The following is a 21,284-nucleotide window of genomic DNA, read 5'->3' as shown; positions in this document are numbered from 1 at the left end:
CGAGCCTTCCAGAGCATGAGGAAGTGAGCGTGCCGCCTGCAGAGGGGTGGGGGCCGGCAAGTTGGCCAGGGGGGCAGAAGGCCAGGTGGGCTGCACCCGTGGTGCTCATGGCCCACGGCCTTGCCCGTAGCTGGCACCTAAGCTGAGCCCTGGCCATGCGCAAGACCAGAGGCGCTAAGTACACCCCCTGCTCCTTCCCCCAGTACCAGGGCCGCATCAACGAGCTACTGCTGTCAGTCATCACCTGGGTGGGCATCGTCATCTCCCTGGTCTGCCTGGCAATCTGTATCTCCACTTTCTGCTTCCTGCGGGGACTGCAGACTGACCGAAACACCATCCACAAGAACCTGTGCATCAACCTCTTCTTGGCTGAGCTGCTCTTCCTGGTCGGGATAGACAAGACTCAGTATGAGGTGAGCAGGACTCCAGGGCAGGAGCGGATGCGGGGAGCGATGACACCGGCCGGCCGGGGCAGCCCCTCACCTGTGGTGCTCCCCACTCTCTAGATTGCCTGCCCCATCTTCGCTGGCTTGCTGCACTACTTCTTCCTGGCTGCCTTCTCCTGGCTGTGCCTGGAGGGCGTGCACCTCTATCTGCTGCTGGTGGAGGTGTTTGAGAGCGAGTACTCCCGCACCAAGTACTACTACCTGGGCGGGTACTGCTTCCCAGCCCTGGTGGTGGGCATCGCGGCCGCCATCGACTACCGCAGCTACGGCACCGAGAAGGCGTGAGTGCCCCCTTCACCCCCCGAGTCTCTCCTCCTTGCTGGCTCCCTGCTGGGCAGCATCCCTTGGGCCAGGACCCTCGGGGCACTGGCCTCCCTCCTCCTGAGCCCCGAGGCCGCAGCCGGCAGAGTCCCTGGGCTCCTGGAGTCGGAGGGAGGGAAGAGCCTGCCCCCCTCACCTCTCAGTACCCCGGCCCTGCTTCCTTCACAGCTGCTGGCTCCGAGTGGACAATTATTTCATTTGGAGCTTCATTGGGCCCGTCTCCTTTGTTATCGTGGTAAGTTGGAAGGCAGCACCCCCAGTACTGAGTCTCTGTCCTTCATCCAGCCTAGCTCTGACCCCAAGGCCCCCATTCTCCCCAAGCCCTTGAAAAGCATCAGAACTGAGCAGCCAACTGAGAAAACAAGAGCAGAGTGGGTCTGTAGAGCTCCAGCACTGAGGTCCATCCTTCCAGGAGCTGTGATTTGAGCCCCTGCTCTGTATCAGGCCATGGGCCCTGTTCCCCCGGCCCCGTGAGCCACATTAACAGTTACACCAATCGGCAGGCACCTGTGGGCAGGTACACCAGCAGAGGGGACCCTGAAGAAGGGGGGTCGCGGCTGAGACTTGGCCAGGAGCTGACGCTAGGGGGCAGAGGGACCCTGGCCCAGCCCCTCCCCTTGTCCCGCCCCCAGGTGAACCTGGTGTTCCTCATGGTGACTCTGCACAAGATGATCCGGAGCTCATCCGTGCTCAAGCCCGATTCCAGTCGCCTCGACAACATTAAGTGAGCTCCCCCTCGCCCCACCCATGCCCTGGGACTTTCCAGGCCTCTCCCAGGGTTTCCTAAAAGGTGGTGTTCTCACCTCTGGTGTCACATACTGGGATTTTAAGGACAAAGATGGTGTTTTACTGTGTTCGTTATGTATCTATTTAACGAGTATTAGAAAACGTGGTATTAGCACATCCAGCTGTGGTTTTAAGCACATAATTGCTAAGGGTGAGACTGAGTTCAAAAAGTGAGTCCAGGGGATTCCCTGGCGGTCCAGTGGTTAGGACTCCGCACTTTCACTGCCAAGGGCACAGGTTCAATCCCTGGTCGGGGAACTAAAGATCCCACAAGCCATGCGACTCGGCAAAAAAAAAAGAAGAAGAAAAAAGTCCATTTCAGGGCAACTTAAAGACAGATAGGCAGCAAAAGATAGTTTAAAGGTCTGGAAATATGGCCAAAAGGATGAAGGCTGCAGGAGAATGACTGGCTATTCACAGAACCCTGACCCCTGACCTCTGCCTGCCCCTCAGGCTCAGCTTGGGTGAAAGTGTCACTGGGCAGGCCTGCTCACCCCAGGGCAGCGTCCAGGCCCGCTCAAAGAGGGACACGCAGCAGGGCTCTGGGGGAGGCATCTCTGCTGGCGGGGACTTTGATGTCCCTGTTCCCTCTCCACCTCTCCCCAGATCCTGGGCCCTGGGGGCCATTGCGCTGCTCTTCCTGCTGGGCCTCACCTGGGCTTTCGGCCTCCTCTTCATCAATAAGGAGTCGGTGGTCATGGCCTATCTCTTCACCACCTTCAACGCCTTCCAGGGGGTCTTCATCTTCGTCTTTCACTGCGCCTTACAGAAGAAGGTGAGGTCCAGGGAAGGGACCAGGTGCCTGCCTTCTGTAGTGGGTCCTGTGTCTGCCTGGAGGGAAGCACAGGCTCACAGTCAGGGAGGATTTAGGCAGGGGTGAAGAGGGTTCTGGAAAAGAGCAAGATACAGGGGCCTAGAGGAATGAGAAAGCAAGACAGATTTGGGGAGTTGGGAGAGCACAGGGCAGGGACGTGGTTGATGGACCCTCCCCATGGTGTAGGGCACAAGTCAAGCATGTGGAGGGAGATGACTCTGGGTGCCACCCAAACAGAACATTTCCGACTTTAATAGTTGTGGGATAAACTGTGAATTTTGTGGTGATAGGAAGTTTCTTTTTAAAATAAAGTGTGTTAAAGTCTGAATCTTAAAAAAAAAAAAATTAAGGAGATAACAGAAGCAGAAGAATCTGGAGAAGGGTGTACGGGCAGTAGACTCAAGACTAAAGCCAGGGAAACTGAGCCAAGGCGTTTGTAGGTTCATCCTGAAGGCAGTGGGGCGGCCCGGTCAGACTGTTATTGGTCTTAGGGGACAGTGAGGTGGGTAAGGCTAAGGAGGGGATGAAGGAGGCAGTGATCACAAGTCTTGGATGCAAGGTTGACTGTTCTGCTCAAAACTGTCCCATGGTCCTCATCGGGGACACAGTGACAGTGACATCCTTACAGAGGCCCCCAGGCCCATACGGTCCAGCCTGGGCTTCCCCTTCTCTTCCTTTCCCTCCAGCCACGCTCTGTCTTCTGCTCCCTCAGACACCTAGACATGGACCCTCCCTAGGGCTTGTCCCCTGCCCCTCCCCAGATATCCACAGGGCCCACTGCCTTATTTCTTTTAGGTCTTTGCCGAAATGTCTCCTTAGTGAGGCCTCCCCTGATCTTTTTGAAATCGTGCCCCCGACCCCCACCGCCAGCACTGCCTAACTCCCGGCCATAGTTCTCGGCAGCACCTCACACCATCAGACACCCCACATAACGTACTGATGTTTCACCCATGTTCAATCTCTGTCTGCTAGAAAATACCAGCTGTGAGAAGTAGGGCTTTGGGTCTGATTTGTGTCTGTCCTCGGGGCCTAAAGCACGCCTGGCATATGGAGGATGCTCATTAAAGATCTGTTGCGTGAATGAATGGATGAGAAATTATTGGTGGAGGTGGAGCAAGGAGGATGGGCCTGAGTGAGAAGAGAGCCTTCTTGGCTGGCTGTTGGGAGACAGGAGACAGTGGGGCTTCTGATGCCCACCAGGAGCTTGGTCGCTGGACCCCCAAGGCGGGGGCACCTACTGCCTGTCCTCCTCGGCCCCCAGGTGCATAAGGAGTACAGCAAGTGCCTGCGTCACTCCTACTGCTGCATTCGCTCCCCGCCTGGGGGCGCTCACGGCTCACTCAAGACCTCAGCTATGCGGAGCAACACCCGCTACTACACGGGGACCCAGGTATCCGGGCCGGGGGCTGGGGCGCCAGGCAGGGCTCCCTGGGGCTGAGTGTTGGACCCGAGAGCCCAAGAGGCAGGGCAGTTCTCTGCCCAGGTCCCTGGTGGTGCTCATCAGGCAAGTGGTCTCAGAAAGATCGTGGAGGGTGGGCGGCCCAAGGGCCCCCTCACGTCTGAGCTGTGTCCCCAGAGCCGAATCCGGAGGATGTGGAACGACACCGTGAGGAAACAGACGGAATCCTCTTTCATGGCGGGCGACATCAACAGCACACCCACCCTGAACCGAGGTGAGACTGGATCCCTCACCCCCGGCTTCAGTCCCTCAAGATTCCCGAGCCCGGGTCTCCTGGCCGCCTTGTGACCTCTGACCTTCTGGGCAGGTACCATGGGGAACCATCTGCTGACCAACCCTGTGCTGCAGCCCCGTGGGGGCACCAGCCCCTACAACACTCTCATTGCCGAGTCGGTGGGCTTCAATCCTTCCTCACCCGCCGTCTTCAACTCCCCAGGTGAGAGCACTCTGGTGCCAGGAAAGGGTGACAGCCCAGGTCAGGTGGCGGGGGGTCTCCGCTTGGGGCATCCTCGTGCCTCCTGAACTGGAGCCGAGACTTGGCATCCTGAGCCCGCTCTCACCTTCTCTCTTTTCCCTCCTGGCCGGCGCCTGCAGGGAGCTACCGGGAACCCAGTAAGTGTGACTATTTCCTGGTAACATTTCCAAGGCCGGGAGGGGAACGTGACAGTGCCCTCCTCAGATGGCCTAACTTAGAAGAACTCGAGTGCCCCCCCGCACACACATGCAGACAGTCTCTGGCTTGGCAGCTGGCTGGAGGGTGTTGCGTTAGGTGGGGAATGAAGGTGATGGGGGGTCAGAGCGTTGGAAAGGGACCTGGTCACCCAGATCTCCGCATACTGCTGAGACTCTATGCCCCCAGCTGGGAGGGGACCCTGGGGGAATTGGTCCCCACACGTACCTCCACTAGTCTTCTGCTGAGCTGGTGTCCCCACTGCCAGTGAGGAAGAGAGGGAATACAAGTCCCCAGGGGCAGGGGTGAAGCCAGGGAAAGCCAGGTGAAAGCAGGCACCCCCCTCCACATGGCCTGCGCCCCTCTCGCTGCCCGGCTCTCCTTCTGAGCAGCTCCCTTCTGCCTGCAGAGCACCCCTTGGGAGGCCGAGAAGCCTGCGGCATGGACACGCTGCCCCTCAACGGCAACTTCAACAACAGTTACTCCTTGCGAAGCGGGGATTTCCCTCCAGGGGATGGGGCCCCCGAGCCGCCTCGAGGCCGGAACCTGGCCGACGCTGCCGCCTTCGAGAAGATGATCATCTCGGAGCTGGTGCACAACAACCTTCGGGGTGGCAGCAGCGGAGCCAAGGGCCCTCCACCGCCTGAGCCCCCCGTGCCGCCAGTGCCAGGGGGCAGTGGCGAGGAAGAGGCAGGCGGGCCCGGGGGTGCTGACCGGGCAGAGATCGAACTTCTCTACAAGGCCCTGGAGGAGCCACTGCTGCTGCCCCGGGCCCAGTCGGTGCTGTACCAGAGCGATCTGGACGAGTCGGAGAGCTGCACAGCGGAGGACGGGGCCACCAGCCGGCCCCTCTCCTCCCCTCCGGGCCGGGACTCCCTCTACGCCAGCGGGGCCAACCTGCGGGACTCGCCCTCCTACCCGGACAGCAGCCCCGAGGGGCCCAGTGAGGCCCTGCCCCCACCCCCACCTGCACCCCCTGGCCCCCCCGAAATCTACTACACCTCGCGCCCGCCGGCCCTGGTGGCCCGGAACCCCCTGCAGGGCTACTACCAGGTGCGGCGGCCCAGCCACGAGGGCTACCTGGCGGCCCCAGGCCTCGAGGGGCCAGGGCCCGATGGGGATGGGCAGATGCAACTGGTTACCAGTCTCTGAGGGACCTCACGGACCAGGGGCTGGTGTCCCAGGCCGGGGATTGAACCCTGGGTAGGGCTCTGATGGGAGAGGGAGACCGATGGAGACAGTGGCTGCTGGGCCACTCTCTCCAGGTGCCCCTTGGCCATGGGCCCTCCAGGCCCCTCGGGGACTCTGCTCTGGGGGCCCGAGGTGCAGGGTTCACAGACAGGGTTTCCCACCAGCCATGTGCACCAGCTCAATTTGGGGCAAGTGCAGTGAGGAATCAGGAGGTCCCCAGGGGAGTGAGGAAGGAGAAATTGGAAGGGTGCAGCCCACTCTTGACTTCCCCCTCCCACCCCCTACTCTTCCTACTCCCTGGAGGGAAGTGAGGGCTCTGGTTTCCCTGGGTCAAAGGCCCTGCTGGATGGAACCCGTCAGCTGCTCCTCTCTTTGCAGCCAGAGTGCTGCCAGTTACACCGGGATGGAGCAGTCGGGACGGGACAGATGGACAGGTTCCTCTGCACTACAGTTCCCTGCTCCACAGAGACTGGGGCCTCTGGCCGGGGACAGAGCCCTAGCGGGGAGAAAGCCCCAGGGCAAGAGGAATGGGTGGTTGTGGCTGGTGGTTTAAAGGTGGAACTTTCTCTGAAGCTCCTTCTCTCTGCTCTTCGTCCCAGCCTTCCCAGCAAGCCTGCCCCCTCAGCCCTCCTTGAGTGCACCCAATGACCCCCTCCCTTGGGGCGACTCCTGATGAAGCACAACTCCCCGCAGGGCCCCCAGCCCACAGGGGTGGCCATATTTGAGCAGTTCCCAGTCCTGTGGGCTTGGCTATCTGGGGAGCAGATTTTGGGTCTGGATCTCCCTGGGGAGTGGGTCCTGGGCTTGGATCTTTCCCTAGGGGGCCCTCTTACCCCTTCCCTCTCTCCTCTTCCTCCGTCCCCATTGCTGTAAATATTTCAATGAAATGGAAAAGGAAAAAAAAAAAAAAGACAAAAAAAGAAAGAAAGAAAATCTCATCACTTGAAGCCACCAGGAGCCTGTGGCCCGGCCAGCCCGGGATTTCTCCGGAGCAGAGCTGCGCCGCTGGGCCCTGGCAGCCAGGACTTCTCTGTGTACGTGTGCATCCCCAGCCGGGTGGGCGGGCCACCAGAGCAGCTTTTTACAATCCAGAGACAGAAAACAAAATCTAGAAGCAACATCGAAACAAAGAACCCGTTTCCTTTCCGGCACCCGGCACCCGTTTCTGTTGCCTCCTTCCCTGATCCGCCTCTCCCTGGCATCAGTCAGCCCTCCTGGGGCATGTACCTCACTGCCTGCCCCAGGACTTGGGGCCTGTCTCCCCGTCCCCTCCCCACTGGCCCAGGGGAGGCACCCTCACACCCAAAGATGCTTTTGCCAAGGTGGCTGCGCTGTCCCTTTGAGTTCCTGCTTCTTCTATATTGCTTCTGGGACTTGGCCTGGGAGGAAGGGGCTGATTTCCCGCCTAGAGAGGTTGAGAGGGGAAGGAAAATGAGGGCAGCAGGGTTTGACAGGTGACTGAGAAGGGAGGCCTGGGAGCGGTGAGGTGGTTCTCCTTCATGGGGTGGGGAGGCCAAGGGTGAGAGATTGCCTTCCCTACCCAACACACTCCCGCAGGGGAGGCAAAGCCAGGTACCAGGGCCTGGCTAGGGTCAGGACACCCATGTTCAGAGGGCTCAACCCCAAACCTGCAGATGCTGGAAGCTCCAGGCTTGGGATGTCTCCTGAGTACCTCTCCCAGTCCCCTCTCCAGTCTGTCACCCTGGCCTTCCCAGCAACAACCCCCAACTCTTTGGGGGTAGCATAGTCCCACTGCCATACTAGCCCAGCCCTGTCATTTGCCATTTCCCCAGGGGTGGCCCTCCACCTCTGCTCTGACCCCTCATCTCTTTTGTCCCTCCCTCTTTTCTCACAAGTGCCATGAGTTTTCAAACATCTTCGGGTCTCAGTCTGCTGCTGCCATGAACTTTGGGTTAAGGGGGAGGAACTCCAGGGAGGAACTGGGGGAAAGGGACAGATAGGTGGCTGGAGGGACCCTTTTTGCTGCTAGAAAGCCCCTCCCTTCTCCTGAGAAGCTAGGGCTGGCTTGTCCCCATCAGGGGAGAAGGGGCCAGACCAAAGATGGTGGTTTGTCCCACATTGGGGGACAGGTGTGGGGAGAAGGTAAAGGTGGGTTCCATCTGTTTTCCGGTAGGGAGTTTTAACCCTTTTCACCAGACCATGGGTGAGTCTGGACGGGGAGGTGAAGTAAAGATAGGAACGGTCTTGCGCGGATGGCTCTGTGAGGAGGGCAGGAGACAGCTCCGTGGCTTTCCTTGGCTTCACTAAGCCAGGAACTCCTCTTTGGGGAGGGGTGGCTAGAGACCTGTGAAGAGCTGGTGGGAGACAAGGGTAGATGGAAGAGTGGGCCCGGCCCAGGCATCAGCCCCGCTAGAGTCAGAGAATGCCTCTGACCAGCAAAGAGGTCTGGAAGAGAGGGTGGGTGGGAGAGTTCCCAGGGGGACTGCGGGGCAAGCAAGGAGTCCTGCGTCCTCTCCCCTGCCCAGTCCTCCTTTTCTCTCTCCAGACTCTCGACAGTCAAAGGGGGAGAGAGGGTACAGCGGGTCCCTTGGTTCCCATTCCAGCCAGAATCACCAAGGTGGATTCCCAGGCCTCAGAGTTGGGTGGCAGGGCCCCCTGGTAGGGCTGGAAACCACTGCAGTCCAGCACAAAGCTACCCCGAGAGCCCAGGTGTCCCCCCCACCCCAACCAGACCTGGTGCCTTGATGCCCCCACCCCAGCTGGGACGGTATAAAGAAGGAAGGGTCTTGGTTTCCTCTCCTACTCCCTTTCTTGGGCTCCTGAATTCATTTGCTTTCAAATCTTGTTATTTTTCTCTGGGTTTGGTGGGGGTTTTTTGGCTTTGGTTTTGGTTTTCCTTGCCTTTTTCTCTGTGTCTCCACCTCTTTCCCTGTGTCTTTCTCACTGTCTCTGTGTTCTCCTTCTCTTACCCTCAATTTCTCTCTGTCCATTTGGGCCTCCTCCCTCTTCTCCCATGCCCCCAGTCCCTCCTTGGTCTCCTTTTCGATATGCCAAACCAATTTTGGGTCGAGTGCATTTAACGAGAACAAAACAAAAGGCTCATAACAAGAACGTTTCAGAAAAAAAAAAAGTTTAAAAAAATTGTTGAGTCAAAAAAAAAATCAAACAATAAAGAAATTAAGATTTCTTGGAATGACAAGAGTGGCGTGACTCATTTGCGGGGGGAGGCAAGAAACAGGTGAGTGGATCTGCACGGAGCATCCCCGTGAGGCTGGGACCGAGTGAGGAAGCTGCACTGCCGCATTTAGAACCCACAGAAGAGGACTGGTGAGTCACAGCATCATTAATGTTTATAGAACTTGGTAGGTTCAAGGGCCTGCTAGGCAATTCAGGTGCAATTTCTCTCTGAATCCTCATAAATGCTCTGGGCGGAGGTTATTCGAGCTCCATTTTACAGATGGGGAAACTGAGGCTTATAGCACCTGGATGCACATACAAGTCTCTGTGGGCCAGGCCACTGTGCCATGTTGCGCCTCAAGCCCTTCTCAGCCTGGACTTCGGTCCACAGGCTATATTAGAGCATAGCATAGGAACCGTATGCTGTGCCTGTCTGATTCCAACTGCTATTCCTAGACTCCCACACGTTACTGGAATGGTGCATTTTTGATCATGACAGCACAGTGGAATTGCATCATGTGTATTTCACATTCTCACAGTGCTCAGAGAGAGGAATGACCAAGCAGTGCAAGCACCTCTCTCCATGCCCCTCTGCCCTCAACACTGGCGTCCAGGATGCCGCACTCAGCCATTCCTCCTCCCCACTCCCCAGCTACTCCTTCCCAGTCTCCACACTGGTTCCTTCTCATCTCCTGACCTCTTAATGTTGGCGAGCCCAAGGGCTCAGCCTTGGACCTTTACCTACACTCACTCCCTGGGAGATCTCATCCCATTAAATGGTTTTTAAATACAGTTGACCCTTGAGCAACACAGGTTTGAACCACACAGGTCCACTTAGATGAGGATTTTTTGCAATAAGTATATTGGAAAAATTCTTGGAGATTTGCGACAATTGGAAAAAACTCGCAAATGAACCATGTAACCTAGAAATACCAAAAAAATTAAGAAAGAGGTATGTCATGAATGCACAGAATATATGTAGATACTAGTCTATTTTATCATTTACTACCATAAAATACATACATATCTATTATAAAAAGTTAAAATTTATCAAAACTTATGCACACACTGACAAACCGTACACAGCCCCATCGACTGCACTAGGCTACCATAAAGCAATCATATTGCTGCTTCTTCATTATCAGTGCATGAATCATTATACCTGTAAATAAAAATGAATCTCTTTTTCACATTTTCTTTTCATTTTTGATGTCTAGTGTTAGTAATATGTGTAATATCTACAGTGTTTTTTATAAGACAATATTGATGTAGGTACTGACAGACGATTCATCTTGTAAACAGATGATGTAAGCTTTTGGTATTGATAAATACAGTACAGTATTGTAAATGTACCTTCTCTTCCTTACAATTTTCTTAATAACAGTTTCTTTTCTATTGCTTACTTTCATGTAAGAAGACAGTATATAATACATATACAAAATATGTGTTAATTGACTGTTTATGTTATGGTTAAGGCTTCCAGTCAACAGCAGGCTATTAGTAGTTAAGTTTTGGGGGAGTCAAAAGTTATACATGGAGGGACTTCGCTGGTGGTCCAAGTGGTTAAGAATCCATGCTTTCACTGCAGGGGACACAGGGTCGGGGAACTAAGATCCCCGCATGCCACAGTGTAGCCAAAAAAAAAGTTATACATAGATATTTGATTGCACAGGGGTCAGCACCCCTAACCCCTGCATTTTTCAAGTGTCAGCTGTACTATCTATTATGCTGATGACTTCCAAATGTAGAGCTCCAGCCTGAACTTCCATCTTGAGATCCAAATTCATTTACATCCAACTACCCACTCCACATCTCCCCCTGGGTGTCTGGTAGGATCTCAGACTTAAACCCAGTTCCACGCACACGTATACACACACCACTGTTCCAGTTCCTCCCACAGGCTTCCCCACCTTGATTAATGGCAAGTCCATCCTGAGACTCAAGATAAGACCCTTGGAGCCTCCCTTGAACTCACTCATTGTTTCATACCCCATATCTAATCTGACAGTAGATGCAGTAGTGCCTCTAACTTTGAAATATCCAGAATTAACTAGTTCTCACTACTTTGGTTCAAGCCACCACTGTCTCTCACCAGCACCACTGTAACAGTCCCCTAACTAGCTCCCTTGTCCCTCTTCAGGCTTTTCTCAACGCACAAAACAGAGTGATCTCAGTAAGCATATTTTTGTCCCTCCTCTGCTCAAAACTCTCCAAAGGCCTCCTCTCTCACCCAGACGAAACGCAAAGGTCAGCACAGTGGCCCACAAGGCCCTACAGCATCAGATCTCATCCCTACGGCTCTCCTCCTTCCCTCCACTCCAGCCACACTGGGGTGCTCACCGTCCACAAACATGCAGGCACCCTCCTGCCTGCCTCAGGGCCTTTACACTGGCTGTTCCTAGGGTTCACCTATTCTCCCTGCAGGGCTTATGAAAATAAGAGCTTCCCAGCAGGCCTTCCCAGGCTACTCCATTTAAACTGCAATTGGCCACTCCAGAACTTCCTAACCCCTGTCTTGCTTTGTCTCCCATAGTGCTCCCATCTCACAAACTGTCTTTTTTGCTTGTTTATTGTCTGCCTCCCCCACCAGAAAATAATGTACAATGGGCTGTTTTTTCACCGCTGTTCCCTACTGTTTAGCACAGTGTCTGGCACACACTAGGTGCTCAATAAATATTTGTTAAAGGACACAAAGCTGAATGGAGCATAGGACCCAGAGTAGGCCTGAGATGAGAGTTAAGACCATTCCCTCAGCTGCTCAGTTCCCATGCACCTCTCACTGTGTGATGCTGTTGTTGTTAATGCAGCATGGCCCTGAAATCTGAGTTCAGCAGTTTAGCTGGTGCCCAACCCTATCCTATGCTGAAAAGGAACTGGTTCTACTGGACTTACTGAGAGATGCTCTGTGAGCAAATTCAGGAGCTTTAAGCATAAACTTAATTATTTATGATTTTGACCTCATGCTCTGACTTTGAAATTTAACCCTAAGCATAAGATGAGATTCTACAACACAGCCAGTTCTTCCACCTTTTTGTCCTTTACTTTCCCGGCACTGTACACATCCGACTCTTCTACACTCACAGTGAAACCTGCTGTGCCTGACAACCTGTGACCCTCAGTGGTTGTTAGTGGCACCTGTACACACTTGGGGCAACCATTAGCATGTGCCCTGGAACAATAACATTTATGTTGATATTCATTTCAAAGCTCTTTCCTACATTTCATCTTATTTAATTATCACAAGATATATATTATTATCCCCATATATCAGATGAGGAAACTGAAGTTAGGGTGATTAAATGACTTACTCAAAAAAATAAGATTACTATGCAGTTCAAAGTGCCCACACCCTGTAGATGCTTTACATATGCTGTCCAATTTAATCCTTTCAACCACCCAGTGAGGCAGGTTTTAGTTAGTTCCAACATACAACTGCAGAAGCTGAAGCCCAGAACGGTTCAAGAACATACCCGTGTTCACTCAGCTAGTAAGAGAAAGGTGGACCAGGCCTCCCTCTTGGTCTTCCTATCCCAGGGGCGGCATTGAGGGCTGTCTGCACCCAGCTGCAGTTGCCCAGGCCCCATCGCTGCCCACCAACCCCACTTGGCATTCACTACGGGAAGCTGGCTATCTGGCGCCCCACATCAGAGAAGACGCCCACTAATCATGCCACACCCTGATGGTCCCTACGTAGCTAGTATGTTAGGACTGTCCAGAGTGGACTCACGTGAGTTAAGCCAGAGGGAAGGTCTTAATGCAGAGCAACAGAGGATTCGCTTCAGATCCCCAAAGGCTTGAAAGCACTGGAGCCTCTGCCGTTGAGAAAACCTCCTCTCTCCCGTGAACTCTTGGGAAGGCCTAGGGGTGCCAGGCTGAGGATACTCCTTTATCCCTACAATATCCTCAGGCTTATTCTGCTTCTCTCTTACCCCTTCAAACGTCTCAGTCATGGCAATGAGCTGTGATGACAGGACCCTCCCCCATTTATATCCCTTCTTACTTCACTGGGACTCTCCTTGACCAAAACCCTTGCAACCACTACTCTTTTCTATCGGTCCTGCCCCACTGTCTTCCATCAACCTTTGCCTCCGTCCAAGTGATCCCAGCTTCTCACAACTGAAGCCCTCACTTTAAGCCAACCAGTCCTCTCCTGGGAATTGATCCTAAGGGACCATGCATGTGCATGAAGACAGCGACAAGAAAGTTCGCTGTAGTAAGGCTTCTAAGAATGAAACAAAAGAGAGAATCTAAAATTTTAGCATAGAAAACTGTTACATAAATAATGCACATCCATAAACAGAATACCATGCAGCCATTCAAAATGATAATGCAGAAGAACACTAAAGGGCGTGGAAATATATTCATAATAATACTAAGGGTAAAAACCTAGATATAAAAAACAGGATAAAGTATGACCTTACTTTTGTTTTGCTTTGATGGCATGTATATACAAAAAGTGTGTGTATACAAATATGAAACTGTGTATATGTACAAGTGTATGTGTGTATGTGTATATGTGTGTATAAATATAAAATATATGCAGGGACTTCCCTGGTGGTGCAGTGGTTAAGAATCCACCTGCCAATGCAGGGACACAGGTTTGAGCCCTGGTCCAGGAAGATCCCACATGCCGCGGAGCGACTAAGCCTGTGCACCACAACTACTGAGCCTGCGTTCTAGAGCCCGCGTGCCACAACTACTGAGCCCACGTGCCACAACTACTGAAGCCCGCGTGCCTAGAGCCCCTGCTCCGCAACAAGAGAACCCGCCGCAATGAGAAGCTCGCGCACCATCTCTCTGCAACTAGAGAAAGCACGGGTGCAGCAACGAAGACCCAACGCAGCCAAAAAATAAATAAATAAACATTTTAGAAAAAGAAAAAAAAATTTTTAATTGCTTTTAAAAAATAATAATAAAATAAAATATATGCAGAATATAAAGCCATACACCAGAATATTAACGGGGTAATTTTAACTTTTGTGCAACTCTTTATTTTAAAAATTGTTTGCATTAATATATATTACTTTTGTAATAGGAAAAAGTATTTGTGTGTCCCACTTTCTATGGAAGAACAAAGGCCAAGAATGACCAGCACAAATGGAAGCAGAAAGAACAAGGTGGGGAACTAGCCTTACCAAGACTGGTTATAGCGTGGTAATATTTAAGTCAATGTGGTATTTGGCACAGGAAGAGACAAAAAGTCCAATGGAAGAGACCTGTGACTAGATGGAAACTTGCTCTAGGCAGAGATTACAAATCACTAGGAAAAGGATGGATTAATCCAGAGGATCTTATATTTTTTTGGTCTTGAGACCCCTTTACCCTTTTAAAAATTAATGAGGATAGGGAGGGGGATGACTGGGCGGAGCACAGAGGATTTTTAGGGCCGTGAAAATACTCTGTATGATACTGTAATGATGAATGTATGTCATACATTTCTCCAAACCCATAGAATGTACGCCAAGAGTGAACATTAACGTAAGCTGTGGATTTTAGGTGATAATGATGTGTCAACATAGGTTCATCAATTGTACACAAATTCACCACTTTGGTGGTGGATGTTAATGATGGGGGATACTATGCATGTGGGAGGGGGAGGGGTATATGAGAAATCTATGTCATGAACCTAAAACTGCTCTAAAAAAAATTAAATCTTTTTAAAAAAAATTAATGGGGACCCTAATGAGCTGTTGTTTATGGGGATAGAGATTATATCTATTTATATTTACTGAATTGGAAATTAAAACTGAGCAAAATTTTTAAATATTTAACTAAATTAAATTGGTTAATAAATCTACTAAATGTTAAAATAAATAACCTATTTTATTAAAAAGTAACTATATGCATATTTTTAAAACAAAGTAGTGCAAAGAATGGCATTGTTTTACATTTTTGTAAAACCCCTACTGTCTGGTGTAATGAAAGACAGCTGTATTCTCACATCAGGCTTCTGCAATCAATCTGTTGCAATATGCTGTTTTGGTTGAAGTATGTGAAGAAAAGCCAGACTCACAAAGATACATAGTTGGAAAAGGGAGGAGTGTCATAGTCTTTTCAGCTAATTGGGGATATTTTACTTTGTTACTATACCAAAACTCAACACGTGGTGGTATATTAAAGTTAGTTACAATGTTGAATATGAAACTGTATCAATAAACTTTTCATACTCTGTTACACTGAAACCCATTGGTCTATCTTACAAATTTTAATTGATCTTTTATGACTGATTTTGTAACATCATGCATTGGTCTTTAGGAAAATATTGATATGCTGAGTTATTACATTTCACTCTACAGTATTTTTTAAATATATCTGTTAATAATATCACCACTGATCTCATCAGGAAAACCTTTAAATATTGAAAAGTTGTCAGGCTCATGGTGGTGAATAAAAGTTTCCTAAATGTCTAAGTTTTGCTTAAAAGCTCAAATATTATCATTGGCAACACACTGTTAATTTTCCTCCAAGTGACCACTCACTGCATTTGTTTCTGAGAAAATACATGGTATATATCCTAATCTGAATAATTAATAATCAGCAATTATTCAAGTAAAAATTGTGTTCATGAAAAAAGTCAGCAGTTCCACCTCCACTCAAACAACTGTACATTACCTCAAGTACCATCATTCTCCAGCATGCAACAGAAGTGCGCTATGCAAGCGTCCCATTTCACCACCCAGAATATTAGAAAGACCTGTTGTAGGGCTAAGCTTTAACACAATTACTACTTTCACTGCTTCTTCAAGGACATTCTTAAGTGAAACTGTTTTAACATTGAGTGTGTGTGTGGTGGTGAGGAATACAGTGACAACCACTACCACAATATAGTGACACTGCACTGATTCCTGCTAAGGGATCAGCAGTTTTACCCATTGTTTTTGTACCAATAGTGCACAGACAACACAGCACAAATGAGAAAGGCAAATAATGCCTTAGAATTACTATTAAAATAGTTTATCTCATGGATACCCTAAAAGGTTCTTGGGGATCCCCAGGGGATCACATTTTGAGAACCACTGGACTACTCAATAAATGGAGATGGGACATCTGGTTATCCAAATGAAAAAAATTAAACCTACCCCACATCATAAACAAAAATAAATTCCAGATTGTTTTTTTTTAAGCTAAATATGAAAAGTAGACCTTCCAGAAGAAAACACAGTAGGATATCTTACTGATCACACCATAAGATTTCTTAAGCAAGACACAAAAAACCACAAACTATAAGTAGATTCATAATCCTGATGACTTTAAAATAATGATGATGATGATGATAATAATAAATTCTGAACATCAGAAAACACCATACCTCAGATGTAAGAACTCCTGCACTCAGTAAGATGAAGACAATCCAGCAGGAAAATGGGCAAAGATATGAACGGGCAATTCACGAAAGGCAAATGGTAAATAAACGTGAAAAAAGCTCAATCTCACTATTAATCATGGTAATGCAAACAAACCAATAATTCACACCCATCATAAAGACAAACATGTAAGAGTCTGACAATAGCAAGTATGGATAAGGACACTGAGCAATAGCAACAATGCTGGTGGGAGTGAGAACTGGAACAATCATCTTGAAGAACAAACTGGCAATATCTAGTAACGGTGAATATTCCCCAAACCCAGCAATTCAACTCCTAGGGAAACTCCTGCATGTGTACACAAAGAGCCATGCACAACAATGAACATTACAGCACTGTTTGTAAGAGTAGAAAACTGGAAGCAAGCTAAATACCAAGCAAGAGGTAGATGGATAAGTAAACACTGTCCAACAAAACTTTCGGTGATCACAGAAGTATTCTTTATCTAAGCTGTCTAATGTGGTAGCCACTAGCCACAGGTGTCTATTAAACATGTGAAATGTGGCTAAGTGACTGGGGAATTGAATTTTTCATTTAATTTTGATTAACTGAAATATAAATAGCCACATGTGGCTAATGGTTACTACATCAGACAGCACAGCCATACACCAGTGAAAATAAACGACTAGAGCTATACACGTGTCACATGTATACCTCTCAAAAGCATTATGTTTGGGGCTTCCCTAATGGCACAGTGGTTAAGACTCCGCCTGCCAATGCAGGGGACACAGGTTCGAGCCCTGGTTCGGGAAGATCCCACATGCCACGGAGCAACTAAGCCTGTGCACCACAACTACTGAGCCTGTGCTCTAGAGCCCATGCGCTGCAACTACTAAAGCCTGCGTGCCTAGAGCCCATGCTCCACAACAAGAGTAAGCCACCGCAATGAGAAGCCCGCACACTGTAAAGTAGACCCCCCTTGCTGCAACTAGAGAAAAAGCCTGCGCACAGCAACGAAGACCCAACGCAGCCAAGATTAATTAATTAATTAATTTTTTAAAAAAAATGAAGGTAGGGCTGGGACCAGAGTGAAGCAAGCTAGGTGTCCAGAATGAAAATTTTAGGAGGCACTCACCCTCAGAGTCATGCAGGTACAGGTTGGCACTTGTGTGACTTGGAGGGTGTCTCCTTAAATGTTATGACCTTGCTTTCCTCATCCTAGTTCCAGCCCTGTCGGGATATATGTGGTATGATACTGTGTTGGGGGTCCCCAAGATCATCCCTGACTCACTAGGAGGATTCACAGGATTTAGCATATAGCCTACGCAGGGTATGATTTCTTTTTTGTTGTTGTTCCTTGTTTTGGTTTGGTTTTTTGCTTTTGTTTTTTTTTTGGCCACACCATGCGGCACGTGGGATCTTAGTTCCCCGACCAGGGATGGAACCTGTGCCCGCTGAAGTGGAAGCTCAGAGACCTAACCACTGGACCACCAGGGAATTCCCCAGGGTATGATTTCTTACAGTGAAAGGATACAAAGCAAAATCAGCCAAGGGAAAAGGTGCATGGGGCGAAGTCTGGAGGAAACCAGGCACAAGCTTCCAAGAGTCCTCTCCCAGTGGAGTTACAAAGGACGTGCTTAGTTCCTACAGCAGAGCTGTGACAACACGTGTGAAATGTTGTCCACCAGGAAAGCTCCTTAGAGATACAGTGCCCAAGGTATTGGGGTTGGGGGGGTGGGCAGCTGGTCAAGTACCAAACTTCCAGACTCCAGAAGGAAAGCAGGTGTCTAACACAAATCACATTGTTTGTACAATTTAGGCACCATGAGCCCCTTGTATTATTTAGGGAATGGTGTGAACCCTCCTGAAATCCAAGTTCCTAGACACCAGCCAAGGGCCAACCTCGCAAACAGGCCTTTCTAAGGAGAGCAGTCTCAGGCCCGCTATAGTTGACTCTTTTGTATAAAGTTGTAGAACATGACATACAATACTATACATAGTTTAAAGGCACATATTAAAGATATACAAACGTGCACTGAAAAATAAACACCAAAACCAGGATTGTAGTTACATCTCAAAAAAAGGGGAGAGGAACGGGTTTGAGGCAGGGGTATATAAGACCTTTCAATCGCATCATTAATGTTTTACTTCTTAAGCTGGGTAATGGGTAAAAACATATTTGTCATAGCATTTCTTATGCTTGTTTTTGAGTGTGAGTGCACCTGAAATACTACATAAGAAAAATGATGACTTATCTCCTAATTACTATGCGCTACTAACAGTTCATGTTTACGGTGTTTATGGAGTACTCTTCACATTCCAGGTACTATGCTAAGTCCTTTATATGGATTTACTCTTTTAAAAAAAATTTATTGAACACTTCCTATGCTAAGCTCTGGCAATACACTGAGAGTTCAGTGTGAGACAGGTGAGATCTCTGTCCTCAACCAGCTTTCAGTCTACTGAGGGATGATGAGAGATAAAAAGCACAATTAGGGAGTTCCCTGGTGGTCTAGTGGTTAGCATTCGGCGCTTCCACCGCTGTGGCCCAGGTTCAATCCCTGGTAGGGGAACTGAGATCCCGCAAGCCGTGTGGCCAAAAAAAAAAGCGCAATTAAAATCAACATATCTACAGATTCTGGTAAGTGCTCCTAAGATAATAAATAAAGCAGGCTTTTGTAATTAATGAAGTTCTACTTTAACTAGGGTGGTCCAAGAAGGCTTCTTTGGGAGAGACATTTGAGGTGAACCATAAATGATGAGAATGAGACAGCCATGCAATTATCTGAAGGAAGCACATTCCAGGCAGAGGGAACAGCAAGTGCAAAACCCTGCAGCAGGAATAAGTTTGGTGTGTTGAAAGACGGGAAATGAAGTCAGCAGGGCTTGAGAGTGGTGACAAGAGGGAGACTGGTAGCTGAGGCTTGAGAGGTCAGCTGAAGCCAGTGTGCAGGGCCTCCTAAGCCACAGTAAAGATCTTAAGTTGCATTCTAAGTATGATAAGCCTTTGAAGGTTTTAAGCAGGGTAATGACATGATCTGGCTTACAACTGAAGATTATTCAGCCAGCTGTAGGGAGAAGGCATTATAGACAGGGCCATTTTCTTCATTAGCACCACAGACATAATGCTTACGGCTGATGAGCTTTTCAGAGGCTATGAAAAGGTTGGGGCTGTGGATAAAGGAAAAAAAGTTCCACGATGCAAAAAGAAAACTACGAAGTTGTAATGAATAAATGTTTAATTAAATGTCTAGAAAACATATCATAACCTCATTCATCAAATTCTGTATTCATAAACAATCGAATTACATTTGGAAATAATTTGAAAATTAGATTTTCTCAAGTCACAAAAGTTCCCAAGGATGCCCAGTGACTGCCAAGAAATCATAACCAATTGTAATGTGAATTTTCTTGCAGCCAAATCGTTTCAATGGGGGAAAAAAATCCTTTCGATTAAAAAAAAAAAATTTTTTTTTTTTTTTACTTAATGTGAGCTAGAGATACAAATAATAATAATAATAATGCCTAGCATCATGAGGCCACAGAGGAGGCTGGATAAGAAATGCTAGTGGCTTGCTCAACCCACCCCCACCTCTGGGAGGGGTGAAGGGCTGGAGAGTGAGCTCAATCACCAGTGGTCAGTGATTTAATCAATCATGCCTAATGGAGCCTCCGTAACAACCCAAAAAGACAGGGTTCAGAGAGCTTCTGGGTTGGTGAACACGTGGAGAATGGGGAGAGAGAGCGCGCTCAAAGAGCATGGAAGTTCAGAGACCGTGGAAGTTCCACACACCACCCCCCTTTCCCCATACCTTGCCCTCTACATCTCTTCCATCTGGTTCTTCCTGAGTTAGATCCTTCTATAATAAACCTGTAATCTAGTAAGTAAAAAAAAAATGCTAGTGGCTTGAAACAGTACTGTTCAGGCTTACACTCTGAGTCTGAACGCTGTCCAGGGGACCCTTGGAAAGGTTCCTCCCAGGAGAGGACATCTGAGCAGAGACCTGAATAACAAGAAGGCACCAGTCATGGCAAGAGCTGGAAGAAGAGATGGGGCTGCCATGTCAGATTTTTACGAAACTAAAAGAGGGTCAGTTTGGCTGGACTGAAGTTGGGGGCTGGGTGGGTAGTAAACAAAGCATGTAGAGTCTTGAAGACAATATTCTCATACTGAGAACAATAGAAAACCACTCACATTTTAAGTAGCGGGGGGGTGACTGATCCAATTTGTTTCAGATGTGCACTGTCCAATAGAGAAGCCACAGGGGATCACGAGCTCCTGAATGTGGCTAGTGCCGCTGTGAAACAGAACATTCCCGTCGCTTACCTTTCATCAATTAACATTTCAGTTTAACACCGACAGAAGATTGAGCTCATGGGAAACTTTTAAGTATGCTGGGAACAGCTTGGGCATGTGAATCTACATTTCAACTGTAAATTTTATGAAACCTAAACTATTTCCGGTGAAAATGCAGCGTCCGGATCTCACAGATGTGGTATAAAGTGTAAAACACACAGGATTTCAAAGCCTTAGTACTAAGTAACAAAATGTAAGATACCTCAGTTGTATGTTTTTATACCGATCACATGTTGAAATGCTATTGTGGCTATATTAATTTTAGTATATTAAAATTAATTTACCTTTTTAAAACTTTTTTTTTTAACGTGGTTACTATAGAAAAGTGTAAAATTAGGTATGTTGCCGCTGGTGGAAGCACAGTGAGTGAGTGCGGAGGTCCCTCGAGTCTTCCAGACTGGGGGCCACGGTGGTCCGGCCTACGCCTGGGAGTGTGAAGTTTCTAGATGTATCATGTAATCATAAGTCAGGACAGTCAATTTTCACGACCCCGTTCAATGGGCAGGGAAACGTGGCCTCGGGTAGTGAGTGGCAAAGGCCGGACTCGAACTCCCACTTACAGCGTTGTCCACATGAAACCTACCCAGAGGCTCTCGAGGGTGTAAGAACTGGATTCGAACCAGGCCCGACTCCCGGTCCCGGGATTCAGCGCGCCGCGTACCGGTCCCACCGTCTCCCCTCAAGGGTGAGCTAAACATTCACAACTTTCTCCCAGGCCGCTGGGCCTGAGGAGCCAGGAGCCCCTTCGAGCAACTTCCGGCAACGCTCACCAGCTGACAGACGCCAAAGGTGCAAACG

General features: G+C 49.1%; 1 protein-coding gene, 1 long non-coding RNA gene and 1 pseudogene across 3 annotated transcripts in view; 2 read left to right on the top strand and 1 right to left on the bottom strand.

Moving 5' to 3' along the window:
- Nucleotides 1-7,293, top strand: part of ADGRL1 (adhesion G protein-coupled receptor L1) — a 43,787-nt gene extending 36,494 nt beyond the window's left edge. The window contains exons 14-23 of one of the 2 annotated variants that reach the window (XM_068536898.1): nt 204-413; nt 507-727; nt 936-1,002; nt 1,400-1,491; nt 2,160-2,328; nt 3,629-3,757; nt 3,944-4,040; nt 4,134-4,262; nt 4,421-4,438; nt 4,906-7,293. In XM_068536898.1, coding sequence (XP_068392999.1) covers nt 204-413; nt 507-727; nt 936-1,002; nt 1,400-1,491; nt 2,160-2,328; nt 3,629-3,757; nt 3,944-4,040; nt 4,134-4,262; nt 4,421-4,438; nt 4,906-5,648 — 1,875 coding nt within the window. In that variant the 3' untranslated portion in view covers nt 5,649-7,293. The remainder of the gene's footprint in view (nt 1-203; nt 414-506; nt 728-935; nt 1,003-1,399; nt 1,492-2,159; nt 2,329-3,628; nt 3,758-3,943; nt 4,041-4,133; nt 4,263-4,420; nt 4,439-4,905) is intronic. The other variant, XM_068536899.1, reaches the window with a different exon arrangement.
- LOC137760029 (uncharacterized) lies at nt 207-21,257 on the bottom strand. Its single transcript, XR_011073227.1, has 4 exons — nt 21,070-21,257; nt 20,325-20,427; nt 2,208-2,384; nt 207-383 (listed from the first exon to the last, which is right to left on the bottom strand). It is a non-coding gene; the product is annotated as an uncharacterized lncRNA (long non-coding RNA).
- On the top strand, nt 5,775-7,677 carry LOC137755452 (uncharacterized; annotated as a pseudogene).
- Nucleotides 21,258-21,284: the final 27 nt, after the last annotated feature.

The sequence above is a fragment of the Eschrichtius robustus genome, chromosome 2 (assembly GCF_028021215.1).
Source record: "Eschrichtius robustus isolate mEscRob2 chromosome 2, mEscRob2.pri, whole genome shotgun sequence".
Taxonomy (NCBI): domain Eukaryota; kingdom Metazoa; phylum Chordata; class Mammalia; order Artiodactyla; family Eschrichtiidae; genus Eschrichtius; species Eschrichtius robustus.
Note: the sequence above shows the minus strand (reverse complement) of the source record. Positions and strands in the feature narration are given on the sequence as shown.